This window comes from Pleurodeles waltl, chromosome 6 (genome assembly GCF_031143425.1).
Source record: "Pleurodeles waltl isolate 20211129_DDA chromosome 6, aPleWal1.hap1.20221129, whole genome shotgun sequence".
Lineage (NCBI taxonomy): Eukaryota > Metazoa > Chordata > Amphibia > Caudata > Salamandridae > Pleurodeles > Pleurodeles waltl.
In genome coordinates this window covers 73488220-73514541 of record NC_090445.1, presented here as the reverse complement: position 1 = coordinate 73514541, position 26322 = coordinate 73488220, and the positions used below count along the sequence as shown (strand labels likewise).

The following is a 26322-nucleotide window of genomic DNA, read 5'->3' as shown; positions in this document are numbered from 1 at the left end:
GATGAGCAGGGGATTGTAGTTGGAGGTGGGTGGAGAGTCTGAGGAATCGGTGGTTGACGGGGTGGTCTGGCTGTTGAAGCTGTCATGGATGTCTGTGATCTTGTGGTGGAAGAAGGCGGCGAGGCAGTTGCACACGTCTTGTGATGGTGGGATGTCGTTTGTGCTGGGGTTGGAGAGTTCCTTCACGATGTTGAAGAGCTCCTTGCTGTTGTGTGCGTTGTAGTCCAGGCGGTCTTTGAAGGAGGTTTTCTTGGCAGATCTGATGAGGTGATGGTGATTGCGGATGGCGTTCTTGAAGGCAGCATCGTTGTCGGGTGTCTGTTCGTGGAGCCACTTTCTCTCCAGTTTCCGTCAGGTTTGCTTGGAGGCTCGAAGGTCTGAGGTGAACTAGCTGGCTCTCTTGTTGGCACCTCTGTTGGAAGGTTTATTGAGCGGGGCGAGAGTGTTGGCGCAGTCGTCGATCCAGCGCCAGAGGTTGCTGGCTGAGAGGTCGGGATTGGTGGGTTCGGTGGGTGGTTTTCGGGCGAGGCTGGTGTTCAGCTGGTCTTGGCTGACTTCGCTCCAGTTGCGGCGGGGGATCTGTTGGGTGCAGTGGTGCGTGGTGGGTTTCTGGAAGGTGAAGTGGATGCAGTGGTGGTCGGTTCATGGGAGTTCGGTGGTGTGGCTGAAGATGACGTGGGGGCTAGCGGAGAAGACGAGGTCCAGCGTGTGGCCGGCGGAGTGTGTTGGAGTAGTGACGAGTTGCCTGAGTCCGAGGGTGGTGAGGTTGTCGATTAGGGTGGTGGAGTTGGGGTCGTTGTTATTCTCTGAAAGTTCAGGTCGCCGAGGAGGATGTAGTCGGCGGAGGCTAGGGCGTGCCTGCTGATGAGGTCGGCGATGGAGTCGCAGAACTGAGGCCGTGGTCTGGGGGGTCTGTAGATGAGAGTTCCTTTGAGGGTGGTGTTGGGGTTGGTGTGGATCTGGAAGTGTAGGTGTTCGGCGGTGCTGAGGGTGTCGTTGGTACAGGTCGTGACCCTGACGGTGTTCTTGTGGACAATGGCATTTCCGCCTCCATACCGTTGGTGCGATCCCTGTGGGTGATCTTCTAGCTATCCGGAATGGCTATGGCGATGTCTGGGGCCGAGAAGGCGTTCATACAGGTCTCCATCAGGAAGGCAACATCGGGGGTGGAGGTGTCGAGCAGGTCCCAGAGTTCGACGGCATGTTTGCGTGCGGAGCGGGTGTTTAGTAGGATGCATCGGAGGTAGCTGCGGTCTGGCTCAGCTCGTTACTGTGAATATAGATCATATTTTACTCATTAACCAGTTTTCCTTATGTGCAGCAAATACACCTTTCATATATTATATTTGTATAATGAGTGTTTGTACTGACAACTATTACTTATGCCAGTGTGTGGGGACTGTGCTCTTTGACTTCAGTTCTTCAAGTGTTGTTGCAGGTTCCATCCCATCACCGTATATGCTCAGTGGTTTTAAGTGCTTCTAAACAATCAGATGAAACACACTCACCAGTATTGATCCAAGTTGGGGGCCCTGTGCACTCTTCCCCCAGAGGCATACTTATTCCATTCACACTCACCTCCCCCTTACTGTGTAGTTACCGCCAGGTAGAATGGGAAGAGGGTGTTTTCTATTCACCATCTCACAATCCCATTTAAGGCCAACGACTGTCGGACATTTTTGCAAGTGCAGTGAACCAAGGTTACAACATCCGTATTACATTAGTTTGTTAAATGTCACCCCAGTCCCATAGGAAATACCAGGATTGTATACTAGGGAGGTTTATGTGGTGTGCACACTGCAGGCAGTAGCACCAGCACACCACTTCCCTGACCATGTCTAACAAGGGGAAGTTTCCCAGGGAAACCTGGAAACTATACACTGCACTGGAGCACGTTATCATCAGCAACTTTAACACAGATCAGAAGTTATAATCTGCAAACATATCAAGTTGTCCCTTGTCAAATAGCTCTTCCAGGCTATTGTTTTGCATATTCTTGTGTTTTTTGGGGATTTGTAGTTTTGCGTTTTTACAATAAATACAACACTACAAGTATCAGAATACAAATAAGAATTATCAAAGCCAACAGGTGCAGGTTGTATTGGTGATTTTGTTTTAATGGGAGTTTGTTGTTGTCTGATATGTCTGGATGCACAGTGAGAAAACACTAATTCATGGACTTATATGCACACAAGGTGCATGGATGTTGTTGCAAAGAATAAATAAAATAAGCAATTTATGATTCTAGTGATCTGATAATGATCAATCAGTATTTTATGAAGAAGAAAGAAACCCAAATGGTTTCTTAGACAGGGTTCAACAAACACGACCTTCTGTGTGTGTCCCAGAGACCTTCTTGGAAAGTACTCCAAGGTTAGACATTTAGGCTAATCATGTGCACTCACACTGTCTGCTGACTATAGGAAAACATAGAAAAGCACTAAAATTACAGAGAAAGCTAGCAAAACTCTAGTGCCCCTTTATAAAAATGAAATGCATTTGCACAATCCATTCTGGGGCCAGTGGGTCCAACCACCTCCAAAATGTGGTGCCTCAGTTTGTCCCTGCCATGACACTATGATGTTGCATATCTTCACCAATCCACCACCAGAAGACGTGGCGACAAAACATGTTGGAGGACACTTGAGAGCCTATGGAGATCACCTACAGCACAAGATGAAACAAGCACTCAATATCCAAACAAACAAGCAGATTCAAGATAGAACTTCAGACTGACCTGTTAGGAAACCAGGAAAGATGACTGCAGAACACTCACTATCAACAAATGACTAAACTCAGAAGCAAGCTCAGAGATGCAAGCCCAATACATTAAGCAATAATGCTGATGGCAGATTTAGATTTAGGATGATTAGGTCTAGAGATTGTGATTACAGGGGGTGTTGTTGGTTCAGAGGTAACAAAGTATCTTGGTATGTGGGGTGTGGCAGAGGTAATGTGTGTGAAGAACTGCTCAGAACTGCACCAGTTGGGGTCCATGTTGCACTTTTCAGCACTTAGGGGCATATTTACAAGCCCCATAGCACCACCGGAGCGTCACTTTTTGTGACGCTCCCGTGGTGCTGTACATTACGCATATTTACAAGGCAGCGTCAAGCTACCTTCTGTGGCTTAAGGTGCCTTATAAATATGCACCCCTTGATGCAGTTTTCTACGGCAGAGGGGCGTGCAAGGGTGTTGCTGGGGGGTTCCACTGCTACACCCATTGCTTTTGACGCTGCCCCAGATTTACAAGAATCTGTAAATCTGTGGCAGCGCCAAAAACTAACGCCACCTTGGGTGTGGCATTAGCATGGCGCAATGAGGAGAAATGCTTTCATTTCACCTCGTTTTTGCTTTGTCTATGTGTGATGCATTCTGCAGCACACATAGAAAGAGCAAAACAACCATGAATGATTGGTTATGAGCAGGTGTCCTTTCCTTCACATAAACAATCATTAAATAAAGACGATTAGGTACACCTATGTTTGCTGCAGAATGAAGTGCCAGATCGCCATTGTAGATTGTTTATGTGCAGGAAGGGACAACTTCCTGCACACAAACAATCCTTTCCTTCAACGCAGACACCCGTTCACTATGGTTCAAGGATGCCTGCGTTGACGCCGGCAGCTACATTTAGAGTCAGCACTAGGGGTAACATGGGTGCGCCGTATTTTTGTAAATATGGTGCATCTCTTCGTTTCAGAACTGACGCAGCACGGCGCTGCCAATTTTGGTGCAGCACCCTGCTGGGCCAATTCACTGTAAATATGCCCCTTAGGGTATTAAAGTCACTGTGAAGAGTGCTTGTGTGAGACGCAGAGAGCAAGAGTGTAGTTTGCACAATTTGTATCTTCCTATGCAGGTGATGCAGTTTTATCAACCACTTCCTTTTGTGCAGTAGAGAAGAGATGTCCAGTAATGCAAATTTAATGAAGAATTGAGGAGAAAAGTCACACCTCTGGTGGGAGTTAAATCTGTTTGTGGTTGAGTCCTGCTGCGAAGAGTCAGTTTGTGTTCTTTTGATTTGGTGTGACTGGCTGGTCTGTAGGTTTGCTGACAGAGTGAGACTGCATCTTGGAGTGGTGGCGGTCTTGTCTTCCTTGTTTTATTCTGGTATTATGCTATGTGGTTCCACTTCCGAGGGATGTGTCAGTGACAATGGCGCCTTGTATCTGCCCAGGAAGAATATGGTATTTACTACTTTTGGAAATTAGGCTACAAGTATGAGGCCTGCACAAGTAATAGGTCCACAATTGTCCTTACTGGGAAACAAACACCCTATTGTAGCACTCAGCTCTCACAGGGTAGCGAAGCAGAGCAGTCCATGGCCTACTCTTGGGAGGTGATTTCGGCTGGTAATCAGTATTCACTAGCACTAGCAAAATGTCAACACTACCAAGGACAGCATACGTATTCTATGTGATCATTTAGTTTTGCACATGGATTTTAAGTGGGGCTCCTACATCATTTCAATGACTATACGCGATGGGACACAAAGGATGGTGTACGACTGGCATCTTAAGATCCAGAATGACACAAAGCTACGCAAATCCCCAACAACAAGGGGTATCATAAGTGCTTGGAATAGAACTTGCACCAGACACAGTTTCACACCCTTTTCTTCCCTCTGGACACTGTTATGGAATAAAGAAACTTCAGGCCTTTAGTGACATGCTTTCCTAGCCTAAAAGATGGAGGCTGTTCTATGTAGGCCATGCTTGAGGGGTAACAGATCAAATCCTCTAAGGAGGCTAGTGAAGATTTTAGCCTAACACAGGCTAAAAGATTTTCATTGTTGCATTTTAGACATTGAGTGGAAAACTCCGGGGTGAAGGCAAAGGACCCAAGAAAACTCACATCGTTTGGGGAAATGTTTAGTGGCACATGATGACAGAGCAGGTTTTCTCAAACACAGACACAGCCTTATTATTAGCAAAACAGAAGAGACCTTCCCATTTGAGATGGCAGGGAACACACAAGTAGTAATTCATCAAGTTGAACACTAGTAAATTGTAAAAAAAACAAAAAAAACTTGTACTGCATTTACCATGATGCACTGGGGCTGACTGTATGCTGGAGTGTGAGGCAGGGTGCTCCCTTTCTAGTTTTCTGTTTAAGAAGGCTTCCTTCAGCCAACGAGCTGATGAGCTCTGGTTGAAGCACCTGTGTGCCAGTGAGTGGTACACAAACCTGGGAGGTCTATTGGCAGCATTTCCAACTACCCCACAGACAAAGCAGCTCTCTGTTGATGAAGGGCTTAACCAGAAACACGTGGCCAGAGATTTACAGCACTTGCTGAACCTATTAAGGTGAAAAACTTTAGTTTACTTTATGGCTAAAAAACGACCTTGTACTGCATTTACCATGATGCACTGGTGCTGACTGTATGCTGGAGTGTGAGCAGAGTGCTCCCTTTCTGGTTTTTCTGTATAATAAACCAGGTTCTTTGTGCCGGAAGGAACAGCCATGAGATTGAAAACCTTTTGGATGTAGACAGGAGGTGAATATTATGGTGTTTTGCAGTCAGTGTGTGCTTTTCATGGACTGCACATCATTCATTAATTTTCACTCTTTCAGTTATAGTGCTTCCATACTGTCACATTCACCCAATCATCTGCTCACTCAAAGAAACTTTCCAATCATTTTTGCATTTCCATAGTTATCTTATTTAATGACAAAATGTAATTGACCTTATTAAAATAATATAATATAAAATCTAAATTGTAGTAGTTGACCACATTTAGCATCATCTTCATCATCATATACACTTTATTTGATTTTTAAATAAAAATCATAAAAGTGTGCAGACCATGCACAATTCATAGACAACAATAAAAACACATCATAAAATACAATAAAACATAATAGATGAGACAATCCAAAAAATGAATGAAAAATGTCCGAAAGAAGATAGCAGCGTAATGAGAGCATACACTTAGAAAAGCATTTCAAAAGAGTACAGGTATAAGTGCGAGAAGTGATCCCACGTTTCAAATCCAAAAAATCAAGTATTTCAACAAGCTAACAGGGGTTTTATTGTCTTGAGCTGAAAACTCCTGATAAAAACAATGTCACATAAAAGCATATTGTAGGTATAGAAAAGCGGGTCTCACCTGTCTAAAGTTCATAGACGACAGGTGAGGCCTTTGTAGCAATTGCCTCTGGAGCAGATAAAGACAACATGCCGTATGTTTCAAACTGAGAGGTTATCACACACGCATTCAGGTAAATTGGGCTGATGGAATATACCTAGTCTAAAGTGAGTCAACAGCTGCCGATGGTGGTTAGGCATCTCCATATAAAGCTGCTGCCACCCTGAGATAGAAAGCCTGTTTCAACCAAGCAAGATCTTCTTTGACAATGCGATCCAGATCAAAGAAAAAGTCTGGTCTTTCCAGACCTTTAAGATTGGACATGATGTAATGCACCCATGAAATATGTAGAATGCTATCCTGGCCAAAGCAGTCACAAATAATTAGCTTATTTAGCTTTAACTCCTCCTTCAGCAAGACTGAGAACCAGAGTAAAAAATTGTGGAGGTGTATAATGTCTGATATGTATCAAATTCCCAGCTCTTCATGTCCAGTCTCTGAGGGGTTGCCCTGCGCTACACTTAGAAGGCCACTCATAGACATATTTTCTGCTACCTGAATCGGAGCAATAGAAGCATAGCCCCAGATTTTGCATCCAAAGCTAGTTATAGGGATGCGCTTAGCTTTAAAAACAACTAACAATATCTTAATTGGCTTTTGTCCAAATTGAATCGAGAAGTGTTTAAAGCTAAAAATAGCCCTCTTATTCCTTATCAGGGGATTCCAACTAAGACCTGAATCAAATAAAATCCCCCAGTAGGCCACAAGCCAAAAATCTTTGTGTTTTATTATTCTTGGTGTAATCCACCATGAGATGGACATTTTTAAAATTAGTCGAAATTTCGAGGCTATCCATAAAATCTATAAAAAGGTCCAGAAGGCGCTTAATGCCCCTTGAAAGCGTGCAATCAGGAAAGCATTGCCTCCATACTATAGAGCGGGGAGTGGTGTACTTTGCACCCTGGGGACATCAAACCCATATTCAGATAATAAACGCTCAAGGCAATTGATCTACAAAAAAGAAAAAGTAAAAGGGCCAGGATGCATCCATGGCAAACTTGTCCGTTCAAATTAAAGTGCTGTGTGAATTACCCATTGGGACCATACCTTAAGGTTACTGTGAGGCCATTATAAGGATCTCTCAAAAAAATCACTGAGAGTGGAATCAACCCCATGCGCCCCAGCTCAGCCCATTGCACTGGCTCTGTTAACCATATCAAAAGCAGAGCTGAGATCCTTGAAAGCCAAATGCATACAGCCCCCTTTTCGCTCTTGTACATTTGGATATAAAAAAGGCAAATTAGGATTCTGCTCCACTGTGCCCTGGTCTAGTCTATACCTGTACTGAACATCGGACAAGATATAATGCTCGTTAGCCCAGAGGTTAAGTCTCACTAAAATCACCAAAGGGTAATGGGCTATGAATGGATGCGTTTATGTGTTGGGTTTCGATGGAAGCCCAGAGATCAACTAAGGGCTTAAACAGATCACCGGGACCAGGAGCTTTGCCTATTGGTAAGGAGAGGATTGCCTTCCTAACTTCTTCCCCGTATACTGTTAACCTTGCATTCACACTGTGCTTGGACTACTATACTCAGTATATTCACAACTGTATAAGGCTGAGAAATGTTTGACCCTGGCCTGAGCTGGGACTGCTAGGGACTGATCTAAAACCTGGTCAGAACTAAAAAATGGGTGATTCGCCACCCCCCGGCAGGTGGCTGTGTCCCGCAATACGTTAGCTGTCTGCAAGTTCCCCCACACCTCTTTCTTTAAGACTCTCTTTCTATCACTCAATGCCCACCAATGTGATGCCCTGGACTTTTTTGCCTCATTTCTATCTTGGAATTTCTTTTTAAAGACGGCAATCAGGTCTTTACGTACCCTTGAGCAATTCTTAGCAAACCACCTACGAAGAGGTGGAGGTTCGGCCACCTTTGTCTTAGTAAAGGCAGATATAAATGTACCCGCACAGTGAGTCAAAAGCAGTCAAAATACAATCATCAAAGGCATCCTCATCCAAACAAATCTGGAGTTAAGAATGACAAATAGACAGCAGCTCGGAATTGAAGACCTCAGGTATGATCTCTGTCCATTTTAATCCATGCCCCTGATCTTTGAGAACAGCAGGATCCTTGAATGAACAACATATGTCCACCAGCTTCTTGCCCCAGTGAAAAGGGACCAACAGGGGAGTTATGATTAATGTGACTATTCCATTCCACAATAAAAATTGAGAATAATAGATTGGCTGATATACTCAATAACGGACCTTGCCCCTGCTCCTTTAAAAGCCGGTACGCTATCGACAGAATTAGCTTCTCTCTTACTGAACAGGTTGACTAAATTATAATCTAAAACCAAATTGTTTAGCAAACCCCCCTGCTCATTATGCTAGAGGTGTACTTGGTCACTAATTACGCTCTCTTTATTAGACAGGTCATACAAATAACATTTCAGCTAAGGATGCAAATTACAATCACCCATCGACATGAGTGTTGTGTATATAGAAGAACAAGAAGTGAAAAAATCATTTAAAAACTTCCTACGATCCCTAAGCCCATTGTGTTTCTCCCTCACAAAGCTCCTGAGCCTATTTTCAAAGGGCAAGAGGCTACATAGTATAAATGGGTGAATTAGATGTGATCACCTCCATTCTACAATTCTGATCCAGTTTTATTGACATTACCTGACCTCCTCTTGCTCTCCCACGGATACAGGTAATGGCATTCAAAATGTAGGTAGCATACCTGTCTAGGTATATGATCCTCTCTGTGTCCCACGTCTCCTGGAGACCAATAATATCATAGGAACATCTTAACGCATCCTTCATCACAGATTTTACCATGAACTCCAGCAATGTTCCAACTTAACACTTTCAGATCTCCTAATGAGCTGCTGACTCTTGTGTGACGTGGGTTAGCAGCTTCAGGGCCCAGTCAATATTGGTCATTTGGCCCACTCAGCGGTTCAAAGTGGTTACTCAAAGCTGTATTACGTGTCCGCCCCTGGGTGTTCGGACGACCCCCCCCCCCCTTCAGGCCTGAATTTCATCCCTGCTGCCGCATCTCCCCCAAGATCATGGGCTTATAAAAGAACACCAGAGGGCACACTGAAATACTACCGGTGATGGCTGTGTTGGCTTTGAGTTTGATCAAAATTAGGCTGGCACTGCCAGCTTAAAAAAAAATCACAAAAATGCAGTCCCCTTGACAATTTTTGGAAACATTTCCTATCCATCCTACTCTTTGAGGCGTTATATTCACTTCAAAAAGAGACTGTCTGATGTTGAATTTAACCCTCCTAAACAGCCTGTGCACAACTTTATTTTTAAGTTGCTGGTGATTTTCCGATTTTATTCTGTTTTGAAGGTGGGACATTAGCCAAGCCTAAAGCGTACCCGGTGGATGCAGGAGGGGGTTCAATAACCACATTGCATGGAGCAACAACCGGGGGGGGGGGGACTTGCCTGAGATATACGGGGCCCTCCCTGAAATACCTTCTTCTGAGTGTGGGACTTGATTAATAGTGGGGATCCTGCCACCCAACACCCCGATAGTGGCCCCTTTCGTTGTTGATTGAGCATCCTGTATTGTTTTTGAAGTACTCATTTCTAAATTACCAGGGCTCCTCGCACCCCTCACATGTCCTAATAATTGGGAAGGAGAAACCTGCTGAGATTACTGTCAGGGGGGAACGTTATTGGCGAGTACAGTTTACTTGGACCAATTGCCGAATGATCATGAATGTACCCCAGTTTCCTGCATTTTGCCCACGACTTCCTCCAACTTGGTAACTCATTTATTAAGGGCTTCAAAGGCAGCTGAAATTTGTATTTCCAATTTTAAAAGGAGATCCTGATTAAAGCAATGCCCAGAGGAAGCTGATAGGGTCCCCCTTTTACTCCTTCTACAAGATTTGTTACCTGATTGGGGTTCATGGGGTGATGCCCCCTTTTTACGTTTCAGCCTGGCACCTCCTCTATCTCCACCAGACAGTTTCGGGGATTCAGCCTGCCCATGGGACTGATTATGAAATTACATTGCCCTGTGTGTCCTGTGTCACAGTGCAGGGCATAGCGCTACATGTGTCCTTTGCATTTTCAACCAGGGAGAATTATGCGACAGCCCCCTAGACAAGTCTGACGCTAGGTGAGTTTCTGACAGCTGATCTTCCACATTCTTCTGGGTGCGCCCCCACAGCGTTGTTTAAAAAAGATAACATTCTTATGCTAGTTCTTGGTTGTTTGTCGCCCACATTTAACAGGTCCACTTTTCTCTTTCCCATGGTACTAGTAAGGAGAGGGAACAACTAAAAACAACAGTCTCCGGCAGTGAACAGTCTCAGGCAGCCAAAATAGCAACCAGGACAAAAAACCCTTCAAATCGAAGGATGTCAAAGACCATGATCAACTCACAGGTGCTGCGGGAAGCAAGGCCTCAGTAAGGTAGCCCAGCCTCATCTGGGCTCTAACGGGCGCAGATGGACCTGCTGACGCAGATATGCTAATTAGAAATTATTAATGAATGTTTATGTGTTTTGATTAAAAAGAAGTTGATAGAAGAATTAAATGTAGAGAAATTAATGTGCTCGTTTGAAAATGGGCCCACGGAGAGTGACAGCCAGTTTATACAAACTTGTACTAAAATGATTAAAAATGTGTGAAATAATTAAAATGTGTAATAATAATGTAGTAATATGTCATATTAAGATGTATACCCTATGTTTTGCATTAAATTGTAGAGTTAACTTAGCCGATGTTGTGGCCTAGTTACCAGGCCTCATGCAGAAGCTGAAGTTCTAGCACACTGTAGAGAAGCTGGTGCGTTGAACTAACCTTGACCGCATATGTTAATAAAATCTGCTTAGCTAAAATATTCTGCAATGTACTGACGGAAAGGAGATGATGGAACTAGGCATGTAACACATTTGGTGTAAAACAGACTCAATGTACTTTCCCAGGACTCGAACAATAGAGACACTGACTGGAGAATAAGATGCAACATTTTCGATACCTGGATAAGCCGGATGATGAGAACATCGTACAGTGAACCAATCAATGGACTGAGAAGGGTGTAATATTAGAATTCATAGATTTGCTAAATTAATATTATTGGGTAGAGTCATATCTGGAGACTAATTGACCAATTAGGAATTAGGGGGATGGACTGGAAAACCTTAATAAAAAGTCATGACAAAGGGCAAAAACTTTAGATGTGAGAGGTGAATTGCTGATGCCAGAAGATGCGATTCGAGATTCTGTCAATGGGCTCATGCTCTTGAGAGCCTGATGCGTTGCTGATCGAATGATGACCTGAAGACGAAGACTGACCTTGTTGCTGATCCATTCCATGGATCAAGCTATGACGATGTGACTGATTAACTTTGTGCCTTTCTTTCTAGGTACCAACTGCCCTGTTTAATAGTTTTCCTCTTAGCCAGATGTTTTTCCAAATTCATGTTCTAAATTGTTTCCGCATCAAGTCCCACATGCTGATGCTAATCTGGGTTAGGTAAGGTTCCTTTGGGTGACATTGACAGTGACAAATGATTGACAGACTGTTTGCTGAACTCTGCTATTAATGTCGATATATTCAACTTTGTTAGCTTACGCTGAAGCATTAGAGCATATGTTTTCTCAAGTTCTGATTAGATTGTTATTGGTGGTCACTAATGGATTAACTACGAGATAATTGAATAAAGTTTGAATTATTCCGATGGTTTAGAATTGTAACTAATAGGGAAATAAAAAAAATTTGTTAAAACGTTTATTGAGTTGTGGTTATTCATGAAATGTTGATATATTGTCTAATGTTTAATGATTCTCTTAGTGGTTATTGATTGATTACATTGAATATTGATGACATTGGTCACCACATGGCTAGGATACTTCATGCGATCCAAAGGGTTCATTGGCCTATACGCGTCCCCTTGTAAGTTCACTTCCTAAGGACCAGGCGCGCTAGCAGACCCGCACTTGGCCCGGTTTTCACCCAGGCATGCACCCGGGTGCCTCCCTTGCTCTTTCCACTCCACAGAGGAGAAACAGGCTTTTAAAGCATCCGAACGGCGCTGATTCAGTTCCAGCCTCCTCACAAAGGGGCTCCTGGGGCTTCAAGTCCTGCCTCTCTATGGTGTCTCCTTCCTGCGTGTCCTGCACTGCGAGGGACAAGCAGGCTTTTAAAGCGCCAGACTGGCTCTGATTCAGTCCCCACCTCCTGAAACGTAGCTACTTGCCGAATTTTCCAGCAGCAGCCTGGCATGCTGCCCACTTCAAAAAGGAATGCCTGCAAATCCAGGCCTCAATGTACTCATGTTGTGGCCCAACAACGCAACCTACAACAGACAATAAATTCATATTAAAGAGCATCGCTCCCGAGCAAAGCCAGCCCTCATATAATGTTTTTAACAATCTGATTCCACCTTCCAACATTTTGAATCTCTTGCCTCTTCCAACCCCACATCTCAGCATCAGTTGCCATTCCTATTGTAAAATAATGTGTGCCAAATTCTTTTTCTGGCAAACTCAAACTGTGAAATGCCTTTAGCAACACCCCTAAGACGTGAGTCTGTAAACCCCTTTCTCAGCACCCATAGTGAAATAGTGATTCCAATGAAAACTCATCCCTATAAGTATGCCACCAATGTACTGGACATAGGGGGTGATTCTGATTCCCGCCCGCCAGAATTCCGCCCCCAAAATACCGCGCCGCGGTCAAAAGACCGCGGCGGGTATTTCAAGTTTTCCCCTGGGCTGGCGGGCGGCCGCCAAAAGGCCGCCCGCCAGCCCAGGCGAAAACGACCTTCCCACGAGGATGCCGGCTCGTAATCGAGCCGGCGGAGTGGGAAGGTGCGACGGGTGCATTTGCACCCGTCGCGTATTTCACTGTCTGCCAAGCAGACAGTGAAATACTTGTAGGGGCCCTCTTACGGGGGCCCCTGCAGTGCCCATGCCAGTGGCATGGGCACTGCAGGGGCCCCCAGGGGCCCCGCGACCCCCCCTACCGCCATCCGGTTCCCGGCGGGCGGACCGCCGGGAACTGGATGGCGGTAGGGGGGGTCGGAATCCCCTCGGCGGCGCAGCTAGCTGCGCCGCCTTGGAGGATTCAACAGGGCAGCGGTACACTGGCGGGAGACCGCCAGTGTTGCCGGTCTGACCGCGGCTTTACCGCCGCGGTCAGAATGCCCTGCGGGGCACCGCCGGCCTGTCGGCGGTGCTCCCGCCGGGTCAGAATCACCCCCATACTGTTTTGTCAGGGTAACTCCTGAGTGTCACACACTTTCCTCTGCCTTTTTGACCCGACTTTGATTTCGGCATCCATACTTGTACCTCATTCGGCAACACCTGAGCATCTTTTGTCTGTATATCACCAGTCTTTCTGGTCCCAACTACTTCTCCCACTCAAAGCTCACCACAAAACAGCCACATCATCACCACCAAAATCCTGCTTGTGAAGTTTCTTCAAAGGCTTGGCATGCCCCCTGGCCTGAAGTCTCAGGGACATCAAAGACTTCATCTGCCAGTGCCTGGGCTTTTTTGCTGATAGACCTGACTTGCTAACTGGTGCCAAATCCAGTCCCTGGGCCCTTAGAAGGTGAAGCTGGTAACCTGCGGGAGAAAATCCATGCATCTCTGTGTGCGCATCAGACAAATCAATGCAGCGCCTGTCCCGTGGCTGAAAATGTGACGCAGCACCTGGCTCACAGCTGGACAATCAATGCCGTGCCTGTTCTCAATGTGGACCCTTCGCACAGCGTTTCAAAAATTTGCCACGCATCGACCCTGGGAATCACAATCTTCAACATCACCACAAGGCCTTGAGGAGCTTGTCCAGAAATCGACGCAAACCTTCCCTGCGAGGAAAGAATCGATGCAACACTTACCTGGCGGATAAAAAAATTGACGCACGACCTCATTTGCGAGTAGGAAACCTACATTTCACTTGCTTTTCTGATGCACGCTCACCTGTGCGGCTTTATTTTTTACGCATACCAGGTACTTTGTTCTAAAACAATGCATCCATTGATTTCTATGGATGAGGACTCTTTTTACTTTAAAAATTCATATCTTTGCTTGTGTATATTGGATTTTTGTCATTTTCGTCTTGTTTAATTTAGATAAATGTTGCCTATTTTGCTAAACTGGTGTGCAGTCCTTTTGTGGTGTTTTCACTGTTATTGTGTGCTTTTTTGCAAACACTTTACACCTTGCCTCTGGGATAAGCCGGACTGCTTGTGCCAAACTACCAAGTGGGTGAGCAGGGGTTATCTGAGCTGTGTATCTCCCTTACCCTGAGTAGAGTGAGGGCCCCTACTTGGACAGGGTGTAAACTCACTGCCAACTAGAGACCCCATTTCTAACACACCTATTTGCAGATAAAGTGCCGTTCTGCTTTCTCCCATCTCAAGCAATGCAGCAACCTTAGTTGTGGTGCTGTGTTGCATGATTTTTTCATAAATCTGGGCCAAGCTGTAGAGTGGCCCCTCAGCAGTATCTTGCAAGGGGGGCTCCCTCAGTTTTTGATACACCACTAATGACCACCTCACCACTTAGCAATGAGCCAAACCCATTGCCTATACCAGAGCATCTGCTACACTGCTTTTTAGGGTTGAGCCAGTGAGTGTAAGTGCTAGTGCACGCGTCTCGATTGCGAGACTCTGTTGTGTAGAGTAAAGGGCTTGGAGCCTGCCTGTTGCTTATCATTAGTTGGCTTGAGTTGCATGGTGGTTTGCAGCCTCATAATTTGTCACTACAGGCCTGGCATCATTTCCGTTCCTCTGTGTGGCACATGTGCCAAGCACGGATTGATTAAACTTAGTCAGTGTCCGTCCGCTGCTCCCGACATCAGTCAGTCAAATAACTTTATTCGGTCCCAATTAGACCATGAAGTACAAAAAGAAATCAGCATATTCATAAAAATGTTTTTTTTTTAAACATTAAAAAGCAGACATGTATGCGTTATAATCAATAAAATAGGCCATCAAAATATTTCATAACCAGAACAGTTTATGAGTGATTTCCCACACTTTGACGTAAAAATGCATGACTGTTCCGCCTGTAAAATTGACAAGACAAAACACGGGACAGTCATCAGCATCCTATAGAAGGAAAACAATAAAACACAGTCTGTGATTACTTAAAACAATTATTTTAAACATACTAAATTAAAACAGGCTAGACTGATGTGACTGAGGTACTATTTAGTTTTTAAAAATTTCTGGTGCACTGCAAACAGAAGGCTTGCGACTGGCAAAAACGTGCCCAGCAGGACAAACAAAATTGCAAAGATTTATTTTTTATAGCTAACTTTCTTTTGTTTTGCCAAGTCACCTTTTCTGTCTTTGCACTCATGTTTTCTTTTGTTTTTACTCGTGGATGCAGTTCTTAAAAAATTACGATTATCTTGTTTTAAATATTGCAAAGCAACATTGTTTCTTTATTATATGCAATTTCTGAAATTATGCCTCACTCCAATCTGCCCCACTCTAATCCAAACCAATATGCCCCACTCCAAACCAAAACAATACGCCCCTCTGCCATTTATCCCAATCCAATCTGCCACACTCCAATCCAAAATGATCTGCCCCTTTTCAATCCAAAACAATCTGCCTCACTCCAATCTGCCCAATCCAAAACAATCTGCCCCACTGCAATCTGCTGCACTCCAATCCAAAAACATCTGCCCCACTCCAATTCAAAACAATCTTCCCCACTCCAATTCAAAACAATCTGCCCCACTCCAACCCACCTCACTCCAATATGCCCTACTTTAATCCAAAACAATCTACCCCACTCCAATCCGCCCCACTTCAATCCACAACACAATATGCCCCATTCCAATCTAATCCACCTCACCTCACCCCAATCCAATCCACCCCACTCAGTCACAATTCACCCCACTCCTATCTAATCCAACCCACTCCCATCCAATCACCCCACACCAATCCAATCCACCCTACTGCAATCCACCCAAATGCAATCTGCCCCACTACAATCAACAATCTGCCCCACTCTAATCTGCCCAACTCCAATCCAAAAAAGTCTGCCCCACTCAAACCTGCCCCACTCCACCCTGCCCCACTTCAACCTCAAACAACCCACTCCAAGCCACTACAATCCACCCCACTCCAATCCAATCCACCCTACACCAATTCCATCCACCCCACTCCACTCCATTCCAGCTCAATCCACCCCACCCCACCCCACTCCAATCCAACTCACCCCACTCAAACCCACACCACCCCACCTCACTCTAATCCAATCCACCCACACCACCCTAATGCATCCACTCCAATACAATCCACTTTAATCCATCCCACTCCAGTCCACATTAATCCAGCCTACTCCAGTCCAATCCACCCCACACCAAACCACCTTAATATACCCTACTCGAATCCAGTCCACCCCTCTCAAATTAAGCCACCCCACCCCAATCCAGCCTACCCCTATCCAATCCACCCCACCCCATCCATTACACTCAATCCAATCCACCACACTAAATCCAGTCCACCCCACCCCACTCCAACCCAGCCCACCCCAATCTGATTCACCCTAATCTGATCTGCCCTGGTACGATCCACCCAACTCCGGTCCACCCCACTCTAATTCAATTCACCTCAAGCAACCACAATCCAATCCACCTCACCTCTCTCCAATCCAATTCACCCCTCCAGTCCACCCCGCTGCTATCCACTCCACCCCATTTCAGTCCACTCCACTCCACCCCACTCCAATCCACCCTACTCCAGCCCACCCCAATCTACTCCGATCCACCCCTCTCTACCCCAATCCAACGCACCCTACCTCATCCCAGTTGTCCACCGCACCCCAATCGAATCCATCCAGCCTACCCCACTCCAATCCACCTCATCCCAATCCACCAATCCAATCCACCCCACTACAATCCAGCCCAATCCAATCCACTCCATTCCTGTTCAGTTCACTCTAGTCCAATCCAATTTATTCACCACACTCCAACCCACCCCAACTCAATGTAATCCACCTCACCCCACTCCAATCCACCCGCTCCAATCCACCTCAATCCAATTCAACACACCACACTCCAAGCCAATCCACTCTACCCTACTGCAAATCAATTCATCTAACTGCAGCCCACCAAACCACACCCCAATCCACCCCACCCCACCCCATTTCAATCCACCCCACACCAATCCAATCAACTCCACCCACTACACCCCACTCACTCCAATCTACCACTCTAATCCATCCCACTCTATTCCAATCCAGTCTACCCCACCACATCCCACTCCAATCCGCTCCAATCCAATCCACCCCACTCAGATCCAATCCACCCAGCCCACCCCACTCCAATCCGCTCCAATCCAATCCACCCCACTCAGATCCAATCCACCCCATTCCAGCCCACTCCAAACCAGTAAACCCACCCCCTCCAAACCAATTCACCCTACTCCAGTCCAATCTAATCCACCCACTCAAATTCACTCCAATCTCATCACCTCATTTCAGCCCGCCCCACCCCACCCCACTCCATACCAATCCACCCCACTCCACTCAATCCACCCCACTCTACTCCAATCTAATCCATCCCACTACCTCAACCCACTCCAACCCACACCACTCTATGACACACTCTGCCACTGAACTCTACTCCCCTCTACTCAATTTTACAACACTCTACTTCCCTACTCCACTCTACAACACACCAACAAATCCACTCTACTTCCCCACTCCAGACACTCCATGCCACTTACGTTTAGCCATGCTGAACCCACACTGGTGTACAACATGGCAAAACACATTGCCAAAGCCAATAGCTCCTGTATAGGCAAGACCTATTGGCTTTGCCAATGCTTGTTAATTTCAGAGAGGAGACACTCCAATTTAAAAGTTGCAGACACTGTGAGCAGGTAAGTTGTTGACACGGACTACTGAGAGGGAAACTCGTCAATTTACACTGCAGATTCTCATCTCGGTAGTAGAGACGCTGAACTCTGAAGGAAGCACTGACAACTCAAATAGAAGACATTTACAGCACAACCACTAAGCCTCACAACCAGGAGCCAAGGCTGACAAATGCCCCATACCGTGCGTGAGATATCCCCGTTTCCCAGCAGCTCTTTGCATCATAGGACCTGTAGTTTTGCTGTAGTTTTACAGATCAAATCCTGGGAGTTGGCAAAGTGTGGTTGAGTAAAACGCACAGAGATAAACACCCCTCGCACTGCTACAACAGCTCCCACCTCTTGATGAATGTACTCAGGGCACAGACTCAGACATTGCCCGAGCAGGTGCCCCTGGCACAGCCTCTCACATTCTCGGGTCCAGTGCTTTAAACGGAAATAAAGAAGTGCAGGTTCTCACTACTTCGAGTACTTCCTTGCTCCTGAGATGTGCCAGCACTCTCTCATTAAATGTATTGCAGCAGTGCTGAGAAGTGCAGGTACTCTGCTTTCCAAATTGAAGAAGTGCAGGTACTTAGTACCAGACGGTACCTGCCCATTTGAAGCACTGCTCGGGTCCTTTGCAGCACCCCAGTGAAATTGTCTCAGGCGCCCGTCTCTCCATCAGCCACGCCCAGCTCCGCTGTAGGCACTCCCAGGTGCGCTGCAGACACGCCCGACTTTGCAACAGACGCTCCCAGGTCAGTGACAGACTCCCCCAGCATTGCTTCAGCTGCTCCCAGCTCCGCCTCAGACACGCCCCGCTTTGCAACAGACACTCCCAGGTCAGTGACAGACTCCCCCCAGCATTGCTACAGCCGCTCCCAGCTCCGCCTCAGACACGCCCCGCTTTGCAACAGACACTCCCAGGTCAGTGACAGACTCCCCCAGCATTGCTTCAGCTGCTCCCAGCTCCGCCTCAGACACGCCCCGCTTTGCAACAGACGCTCCCAGGTCAGTGACAGACTCCCCCAAGCATTGCTTCAGCCGCTCCCAGCTCCGCCTCAGACACGCCCCGCTTTGCAACAGACACTCCCAGGTCAGTGACAGACTCCCCCAGCATTGCTTCAGCTGCTCCCAGCTCCGCCTCAGACACACCCCGCTCTGGTGCAGACACGCCCCGGACAGCCTCCCCTGCACGTGTTCACGTGCGGAGGAGACCGCTACTGAAGAAGATACTCAGCACTGAGTAACGGAACGAAACGGAACCTGGTGCACATCAGTGTCCGCATGGCAGCGCCGCGCCATCTCCAGAGCCTCAAGGAGGAGGCCACCTGCTCCGTATGTCTGGACTATTTCACAGACCCCGTGGCTGTGGCCTGTGGACACACTTTCTGTCTGTCCTGTGTCACTCGGTGCTGGGAGGGGCTGCAGACAGACTTCCCCTGTCCTCAGTGTAGAGCTATCTCCGAGACCAAAACCCTCCGGCCCAACAGGAAACTGGTGAACGTGGTGGAAATCGCCAAACAGCTTCAGGCACCGAGTGCGACCCCCCAGGAGGCGAATCTATGCAGAAAACACGAAGAGAAACTGAAACTGTTCTGTGAAGATGACCAGGAGCCCATCTGTGTGGTCTGCAGCGTGTCGCATGCTCACAAGCAGCACATGGTGGTCCCCATTCTAGAAGCTGCCCAGGAGCACAAGGTATGTGTGTAGGTCAGGTTTGCTATTCCTAGTTATCGAATCCACCCACCATTCCCATGCAACCAGTCTCATGCTGCTTCCCGGTGAAGATCACGCCCAGGAGTGCCTGGTATGTGTTATGTACGACAGAGTGGGCAAGGCCACGGAGTTCCCCCTTCGAGTTGCTGCCCAGGAACACAAGGTGTGTATAGTGTATAGAATAGGCATGGGGATGAGGTAGACCAGCCTCACGCTGTGGTTCCCGTTTGAGAATCTGCCCAGGATTATAAAGGGCGTTTGCTGTAGGTCTGTGGCGGGAATGGGGCCAGTCTCACACACTGATTTCTATTCCACAAGCTTCTCAGAAGAACAAACTATACTTAGCTGCCAAGCTTTTAGATTGCTTATCTGTGGCATACATATGGTTTCAGTGTGCAAATGAGCGACATTCTACTGCCAAATGCGTGACTTTAAGTGACACTTTCTTGCGAGCACATCGAATCAAGCACCAGTATTTGGGTATCTCTTTGAGTTTTCTCTGATTGCATCCAGATGTATCATACAGTAATGGACATACACAAACTAGAAGCCAGATCTTTTGGCTTTGCCAATGCTTGTGAGTAGTGTTAACTAAATGATTAATCACAATTATTTTGTTGTAAACGGTTAGAATTTGAAATGTTTGAATTCTGAAAATATTGGACTGTGAATGGTGTCACCTCAACACCTCAAATAAAAATACATTGAAAAATGATGCTTTCTAAATAACGTGTAAAATCAAATACTACGAAATAGTGATACCTTCCACAAAGTAAAACATATAAAAAAATGCAGTTAACAGTGAAAATACAATTTGCAATTGTCCAGTTCTGCATGCAGTACTCTTTTTTAAATTACATTGGATAGTGATCAAATATTTGTAAAAAAACAACGATTTTGGTATATTGATAAATGCAATGTATTTGTTATAAGAAATGTATTTTGAAAAACTATTTGTGGTAAGTTTTTGCACAATTCCATTTTTTCGCTCATACATGAAGCTTGTTGGCTATATTAAGGGGTTTTTAGGCTTTAGGGTAGAGTTAAGGGACTTTCAGTGCTCACGGATAGGTAGGGATATGGGGTAGTAAATGCTTTTTAGGGTTCAGAAGACAGGCCTTAAAGCTGTAGCATGGGGCTTGGAGGGTGTGTTTTAGGTTTCAGGGAGGGGTAATTTTAAGGAGTAATTCATGTTTTTTAGGGCTCAAGAAAGGACTAGAGTAGCAAGACGTTTCTAGGGCTCAGACACCAGTAGTTGTAATGAGTTGCAAGGGTGTTTTTGGAGTTTAGGGAAATGTAGTATAAAGTATAGTAAGTAGTTTTTAGGGTTCAAGGACGGGTAGTGTTAAGGGGTAGTATGGGATTTTACGGCTCTTTTTTCATGCCATTAACATAAATTATTTTTCTGTCTTTTGGAAAATGATATCACTTTAGAGAGATTGTATTTGAAAGGAAAACATACAAACCTTTCCTTATCTAAGAAACACCACATATAGTTGAATTCGGTAGCAGACATTGTTTTTTTCGTAGCAATGCTATTAGAAAAGATGAAAATGAACTGATACTATTCTCACAACAAGTTTTGAATACACATGGTTAATCAATACAGTAGGGGCCATATGTACAAACATATTTTCCCATAGACACAGAATGGCCAAAACTGTTTGATACATCTGTCCCTAGGTCTTTTCAAGGGGTATTGGTCTTCGGAATGTCCAAATCACTCCCATTCATCCCTTCTCCCTACCTCCCTTTCCACTCCACGTTTAGCCACTCGTGCTTTTTTCTTCCCACGTTTCTGAAGCCTTCCATCTGCACATCGCACACACGCTCTTCTTACATTCATCACTGTCTGTTCAGTCTGTTCTCCTTATACTTTCTTGCATTGCTTTCTTTTCCCACTCATCCACCAATTTGATTGCCTGTAAACACAACGTTTTCTTTCCTTTGACATGCATTATTTTCAAAGCTGGGTACCTCTGTCAAAGATTATAATAGGCAAGAATTATAATAGGCACATATATGATGGCTTGATTCTGGACCCTTCTGTTGAAACCCGTAACATGATGGACCTTTGTTTCGTCTACACAAAATATGTAGGGACTTAGCATCTTTCTAATTAACAGTGTAACCAAATTGAATACATAATGCCCATGAACCAAAAATAAAGGTAAATGCCTTATTACAAGTTAGCAGTCCGATTAATGTAAATCAATCTCTGCATCATACTGTAAAGACACAGAATACCAATAAGATAACAAACCCTCCTGAAGAAGTGTAGGCCCATCAATATAAGGCAAACCAGAAATTCAGTTACAGACATACAGAATATTAGTATTAAAATTGGCGCTCAGAGAAGAGTCAATTGTATCCTCTATTAGACATGAAGAATCCCTACAATCATCTATCTTAGGGTTTAAGTTCTTCAGGATGGTTAAACCTAGAAAAATCTCCAAAAGCTAGAGAAGTGCATTAAGGGGAAAATCATATGCTCATGCAGATGCAGAATAATCAGGAAAATCTGGAAGGCTGGGAGTTTGTCAGCATTTAGAAGCTCGGTCAAGAGTCTTCTGAGAAAACAAAGAAATAAGTATTGACCTAAGCTACACTCAGTAAAAGGTCAGGATGAAGGATAAGCATAGATCTCTGCACCTCTCAAAGTCTAAAGGAATAGTGGCACATCATCATGTAGAAACACTAATTAGTACCATACAAATCTTCTTTAGCAATACCTCGTGCTCACACCATCAGGGGTTCCATTGTTCTTTCCCATTCTCACGTTTCAGATGGCAACACTCAGATAATTTCTCAGGACAGTCCTGAGAACGATGTCAACCTTGGATCTTTGATACATTACTGAATACGGACTGTCAATCAGATCTCCGGCTCTCCATGTTCCTCTTCAATGTCCTTGTCTCACCATCTCTGTTACTAGCACAAATGTTACATTTATTCCCAAACTAACATTTCATGTGAAAATACCTGCAAGAAAAGTAAAGCAAGTAGAAATGAAAAAAGATATTCCGGTTGAAAGACATAAAGACCTAGCTATGTCAACTTTCAACTTACCATTCATTGGTGCACGTTTTAATGTGCGTCATTGGTGCACATTTCACTATAAATCAAATGAAGCTGTCAGTACATAAACTTGTTAAATTCATGTTACAGAATTAGGTAAATGCAATATAATTCTGAATATATGTGTGTAAGTAACCAATAACTACATAAATATTCAAGTGCAAACCATTACTATGCAAAGTTACATCTTTATGTATTGTTTGCGAATCAAATGCATTTCAGTAATGTGCAAATGATCCTCATCAATGCTTAAAGACTACATTTAATTAAATAAGGTTAAGGCACACAAGATAGTTCTACATTGAATGCACTACAGTACACACATTAGAACACAGAGTAAGTTGTGCTAAGTGCACATATAATTGCGTCTCTCTGCATACATGTGAAGGATATAGAGTGGCAAATCACCTGTGAGGGTCTCGAGGCGCTGGGGTTGTATGCTACTGTGTGGAGGAACGGTCATTCGAACATCCAGGACTTTAGTTCTTTTCTGATTTGCTGGAGTGACAGTGCGGTTGTTAGGCGCAGGGGAGATTGTTCCAAGTCTTGGCTGCCAAGTGTGAGAAGGAGTGTCCTGCACTGTTGTCTCAATGGATCCGTGGGGTGTCTGCCATGGAGAGGGAAGCTGATCGGTGTCTTGTCAGTTGGTGGAAGGCCAGGCGTTTGTTGATGTATGCTGGCCCTTCTTTGTGCAGGGCCTTGTAAGCATGGGCCAGCATCCTGAATGGCATCTCTTCTGAATCTGAGCCAGTGTAGTTTTTTGAAGTAGGGTGCAATGTGGGTCCTTCTGGGGAGGTTGAGTACAAGTCTTGCTGTTTAATTTTGCATTGTCTGGAGTCTCTTTAGAAAGCGGGTTGTGATTCCTACGTAGAGTGTGTTTCCATAGTCCAGTCTGCTGGTGATAAGGGCCTGTGTGAAGATCCTTATGGTGTCTGCTGGGAGCCACCTGAAGATCTTGCGAAGCATGCAGAGGGTGTGGATGCAGGCAGATGAGACTGCGTCGACTTGTTTCTTCATGAATAGTTTGCTATCCAGGATGATGCTGAGGTTGTGGGTGTGGTCTTGGGGGGGGCGAGTTCTGCGGGCCACCATGTGTCAGTCAATGGCGAGGTGTGGTTCTCAAAGTTGAGAACTTCCATTTTTCGATTTTGAGTTTGAAACAGTTGTCCTTCATCCAGTCAGCTACGTTGATCATGCATCTATGGAAGTTAGCTTTTGTGGTGGAGGAATGTTCGGATAATGAGAGGATGTGCTGTGTATCATCAGCATAGGAGATGATGTTGAGTCCATGTGATCTGACTGTGACAGCCAGGAGGGGTCATGTAGGTGTTGAAGAGGGTCGGGCTGAGGGACGTTTGTTGGAGAAGTCCACAGATGGACTTCTTGGGCTCTGAGGTGAAGAGTGGGAAACTGATCCTTTGGGTTCTGCCGGTGTGGTATGAGGCAATCCATTTGGGGTGTTTCCATAAATCCTAATGTGGTGTAGTCTGTTGATTAGGATGTGGTGGGAGACGGTGTCAAACGTGGCGGACAGTTCCAGGAGAATGAAGGCTGCTGTTTCCCCAGGAGGTCTCTGATTTCATCTATGGCTGCAATCAAGGCTGTCTCAGTGCTGTGGCTAGCTCGAAATCTAGATTGGGAGGGGTCCAGGAGGTTGTGGTCTTCTAGGTGTTGGGTGAGTTGCTGATTGATCACTTTCTCAAAGACATTTGCTGGATAGGGGAGCAGAGAGATGGGCCGGTAGTTTTTCAGTTCAGCTGGGTCGGCGGATGGTTATTTCAGGAGGGGCCTCACTTCAGCATGTATCCAGACCTCCGGGGAAGAGGCCGTGGTGATGGAGGTATTCAGGGCATTCCTGAGCTTGTTGCTGATTGCCTTGCTTCCGAGTTTGAAGACTTTGTGGGGGCAAGGGTCCGTGGGTGGTCCAAAGTGTACCTAGTTCATGATGGAGCTAGTGTTGCGTGGTGAGGAGTAGTACTGGCTTTACATATCCCGTGCTGAGATCAAAGTGACTCCAGAAATGAAGAGGAGCTAAATATGTGTGACAAATACAAGTTAATGCAAAGATGTGGGGACTCCTGGTAAAAATAATTATTCTAACCTTAGATGTGTGGCACTTGACTTGGCTGGGTATTTGTGATTTAGAGCCTGGTCAGGGGTGGGCCCAACTGTACACAGTGGACCCAATTGCAAAGGCTGGTTAAGAGATAACGGTGTGTGTGTGGGGAGATCTGGGTCAGGGAAGGGGTCAGGCTATCCCCCCTCACCATTTCAGACTGTTTTCGGAATAATTAGGCAAGCCATTAACCTATCTTGGAATTTTTTTAACTCCTTAGAAAATGTACCAATACACATACCTAAAACACTTTCATTAAGTCAGAAAGCATTGCACATGGAAGTGTTAAATTCATGATACTTTTTAAGTGTGAAATTTTGTAAAATAAGCTATGCGTGTGTTTTTACTTTATATATTTGGTACAGAACTCATCCCTTAGTGAGTTGCAATATCATGTTTTATTTCTTACCTTGTTAGTCAGGCATATGGTGAGGCTACAATATAAAATAGAAATAGTACACTGTTCCAGTATATGTACCAGCAGGGAGGGGAAATGTCAGTTTTATCAGGACAGCCCTCAAGCATCCACTAGGATGCTAGGCATCATCATTGGGCAATCTCCTCGTCAGACCGGCACTGCAATGTCTGGCGGACCACCCCACACAAGGTGGTGGTACTCAACCGAAAATGATCTAGCAGAAATGAGGTCTGCGAAAGATACTGACAATGAGAAAAATTAGGGTCAGGCCAAGATTAAAAACAGAAAACAGAGGGAGTTAATATGGGAATAATGTCCCACCATCCTCCATGGAAAGGAAAAGGTAGTGTACCTAGTCCTAACACTGTGTGGTCAACATGTTTCGCGCTTCTATGGTCAACAAATGATCCCTTGGCGCTTCATCAGGACTGTAATAACTACTTCTCCTACTTATACAAAAAAAGGGTCAGTGCTGGAGAGTCACTTACTGAACGTGGACTAATTGTCACTGTCAATTGGTCAGTAGGTCGCCCATCCCATAGTAGAGAAAAGGCATCCTAGGAACGCGCCAGTCTCAAACCAGAGGGACTATATTTGAGTCGTCCTGTTGTCCATCTGTGCACCTACCCCGGGTCACGTGCCTGGTGAGGCTAGCCTAGGTTTGCTGTTGGAGGGAAAGGGTCTTAGACCAAAAGAACATGTTTCTTACCTGGGAGGTGGAGGGCAGAGAGGATTTTGCAGTTAGATAGAATAGTATCATTACCAAAATAAACACCGTACTCAGTGTCACAACCAACATGGAAACTCTAAAAAACTCGAGGTGTCAAGCAAGATATGCCGAGAACCATGGGTGATACACAGGCGTGAGTATAAGACCAAAAGACAGCACCATACAAGTCCACAAATAAAAAACCCAAAGTGCAAAACCAAACACTCATAACACCAGACCACTGTGACAAGAAACAGGGGCTAAAGTATTATAAATCAACAGGGCATATCGATTTTCTCTATTTTGTTTTTACTTGTTGACATTT

At 45.3% G+C, this 26322-nt stretch overlaps 1 protein-coding gene across 1 annotated transcript in view; it reads left to right on the top strand.

Annotated features, from left to right (window-relative positions):
• The first annotated feature begins 19118 nt into the window (after positions 1–19118).
• The window catches only part of LOC138299219 (E3 ubiquitin-protein ligase TRIM39-like), a 216941-nt gene continuing 209737 nt past the window's right edge, over positions 19119–26322 (top strand). Inside the window, exon 1 of the mRNA XM_069237345.1 lies at positions 19119–19658. Within this exon, the coding sequence (XP_069093446.1) occupies positions 19245–19658 (414 nt within the window). The 5' untranslated portion in view covers positions 19119–19244. The remainder of the gene's footprint in view (positions 19659–26322) is intronic.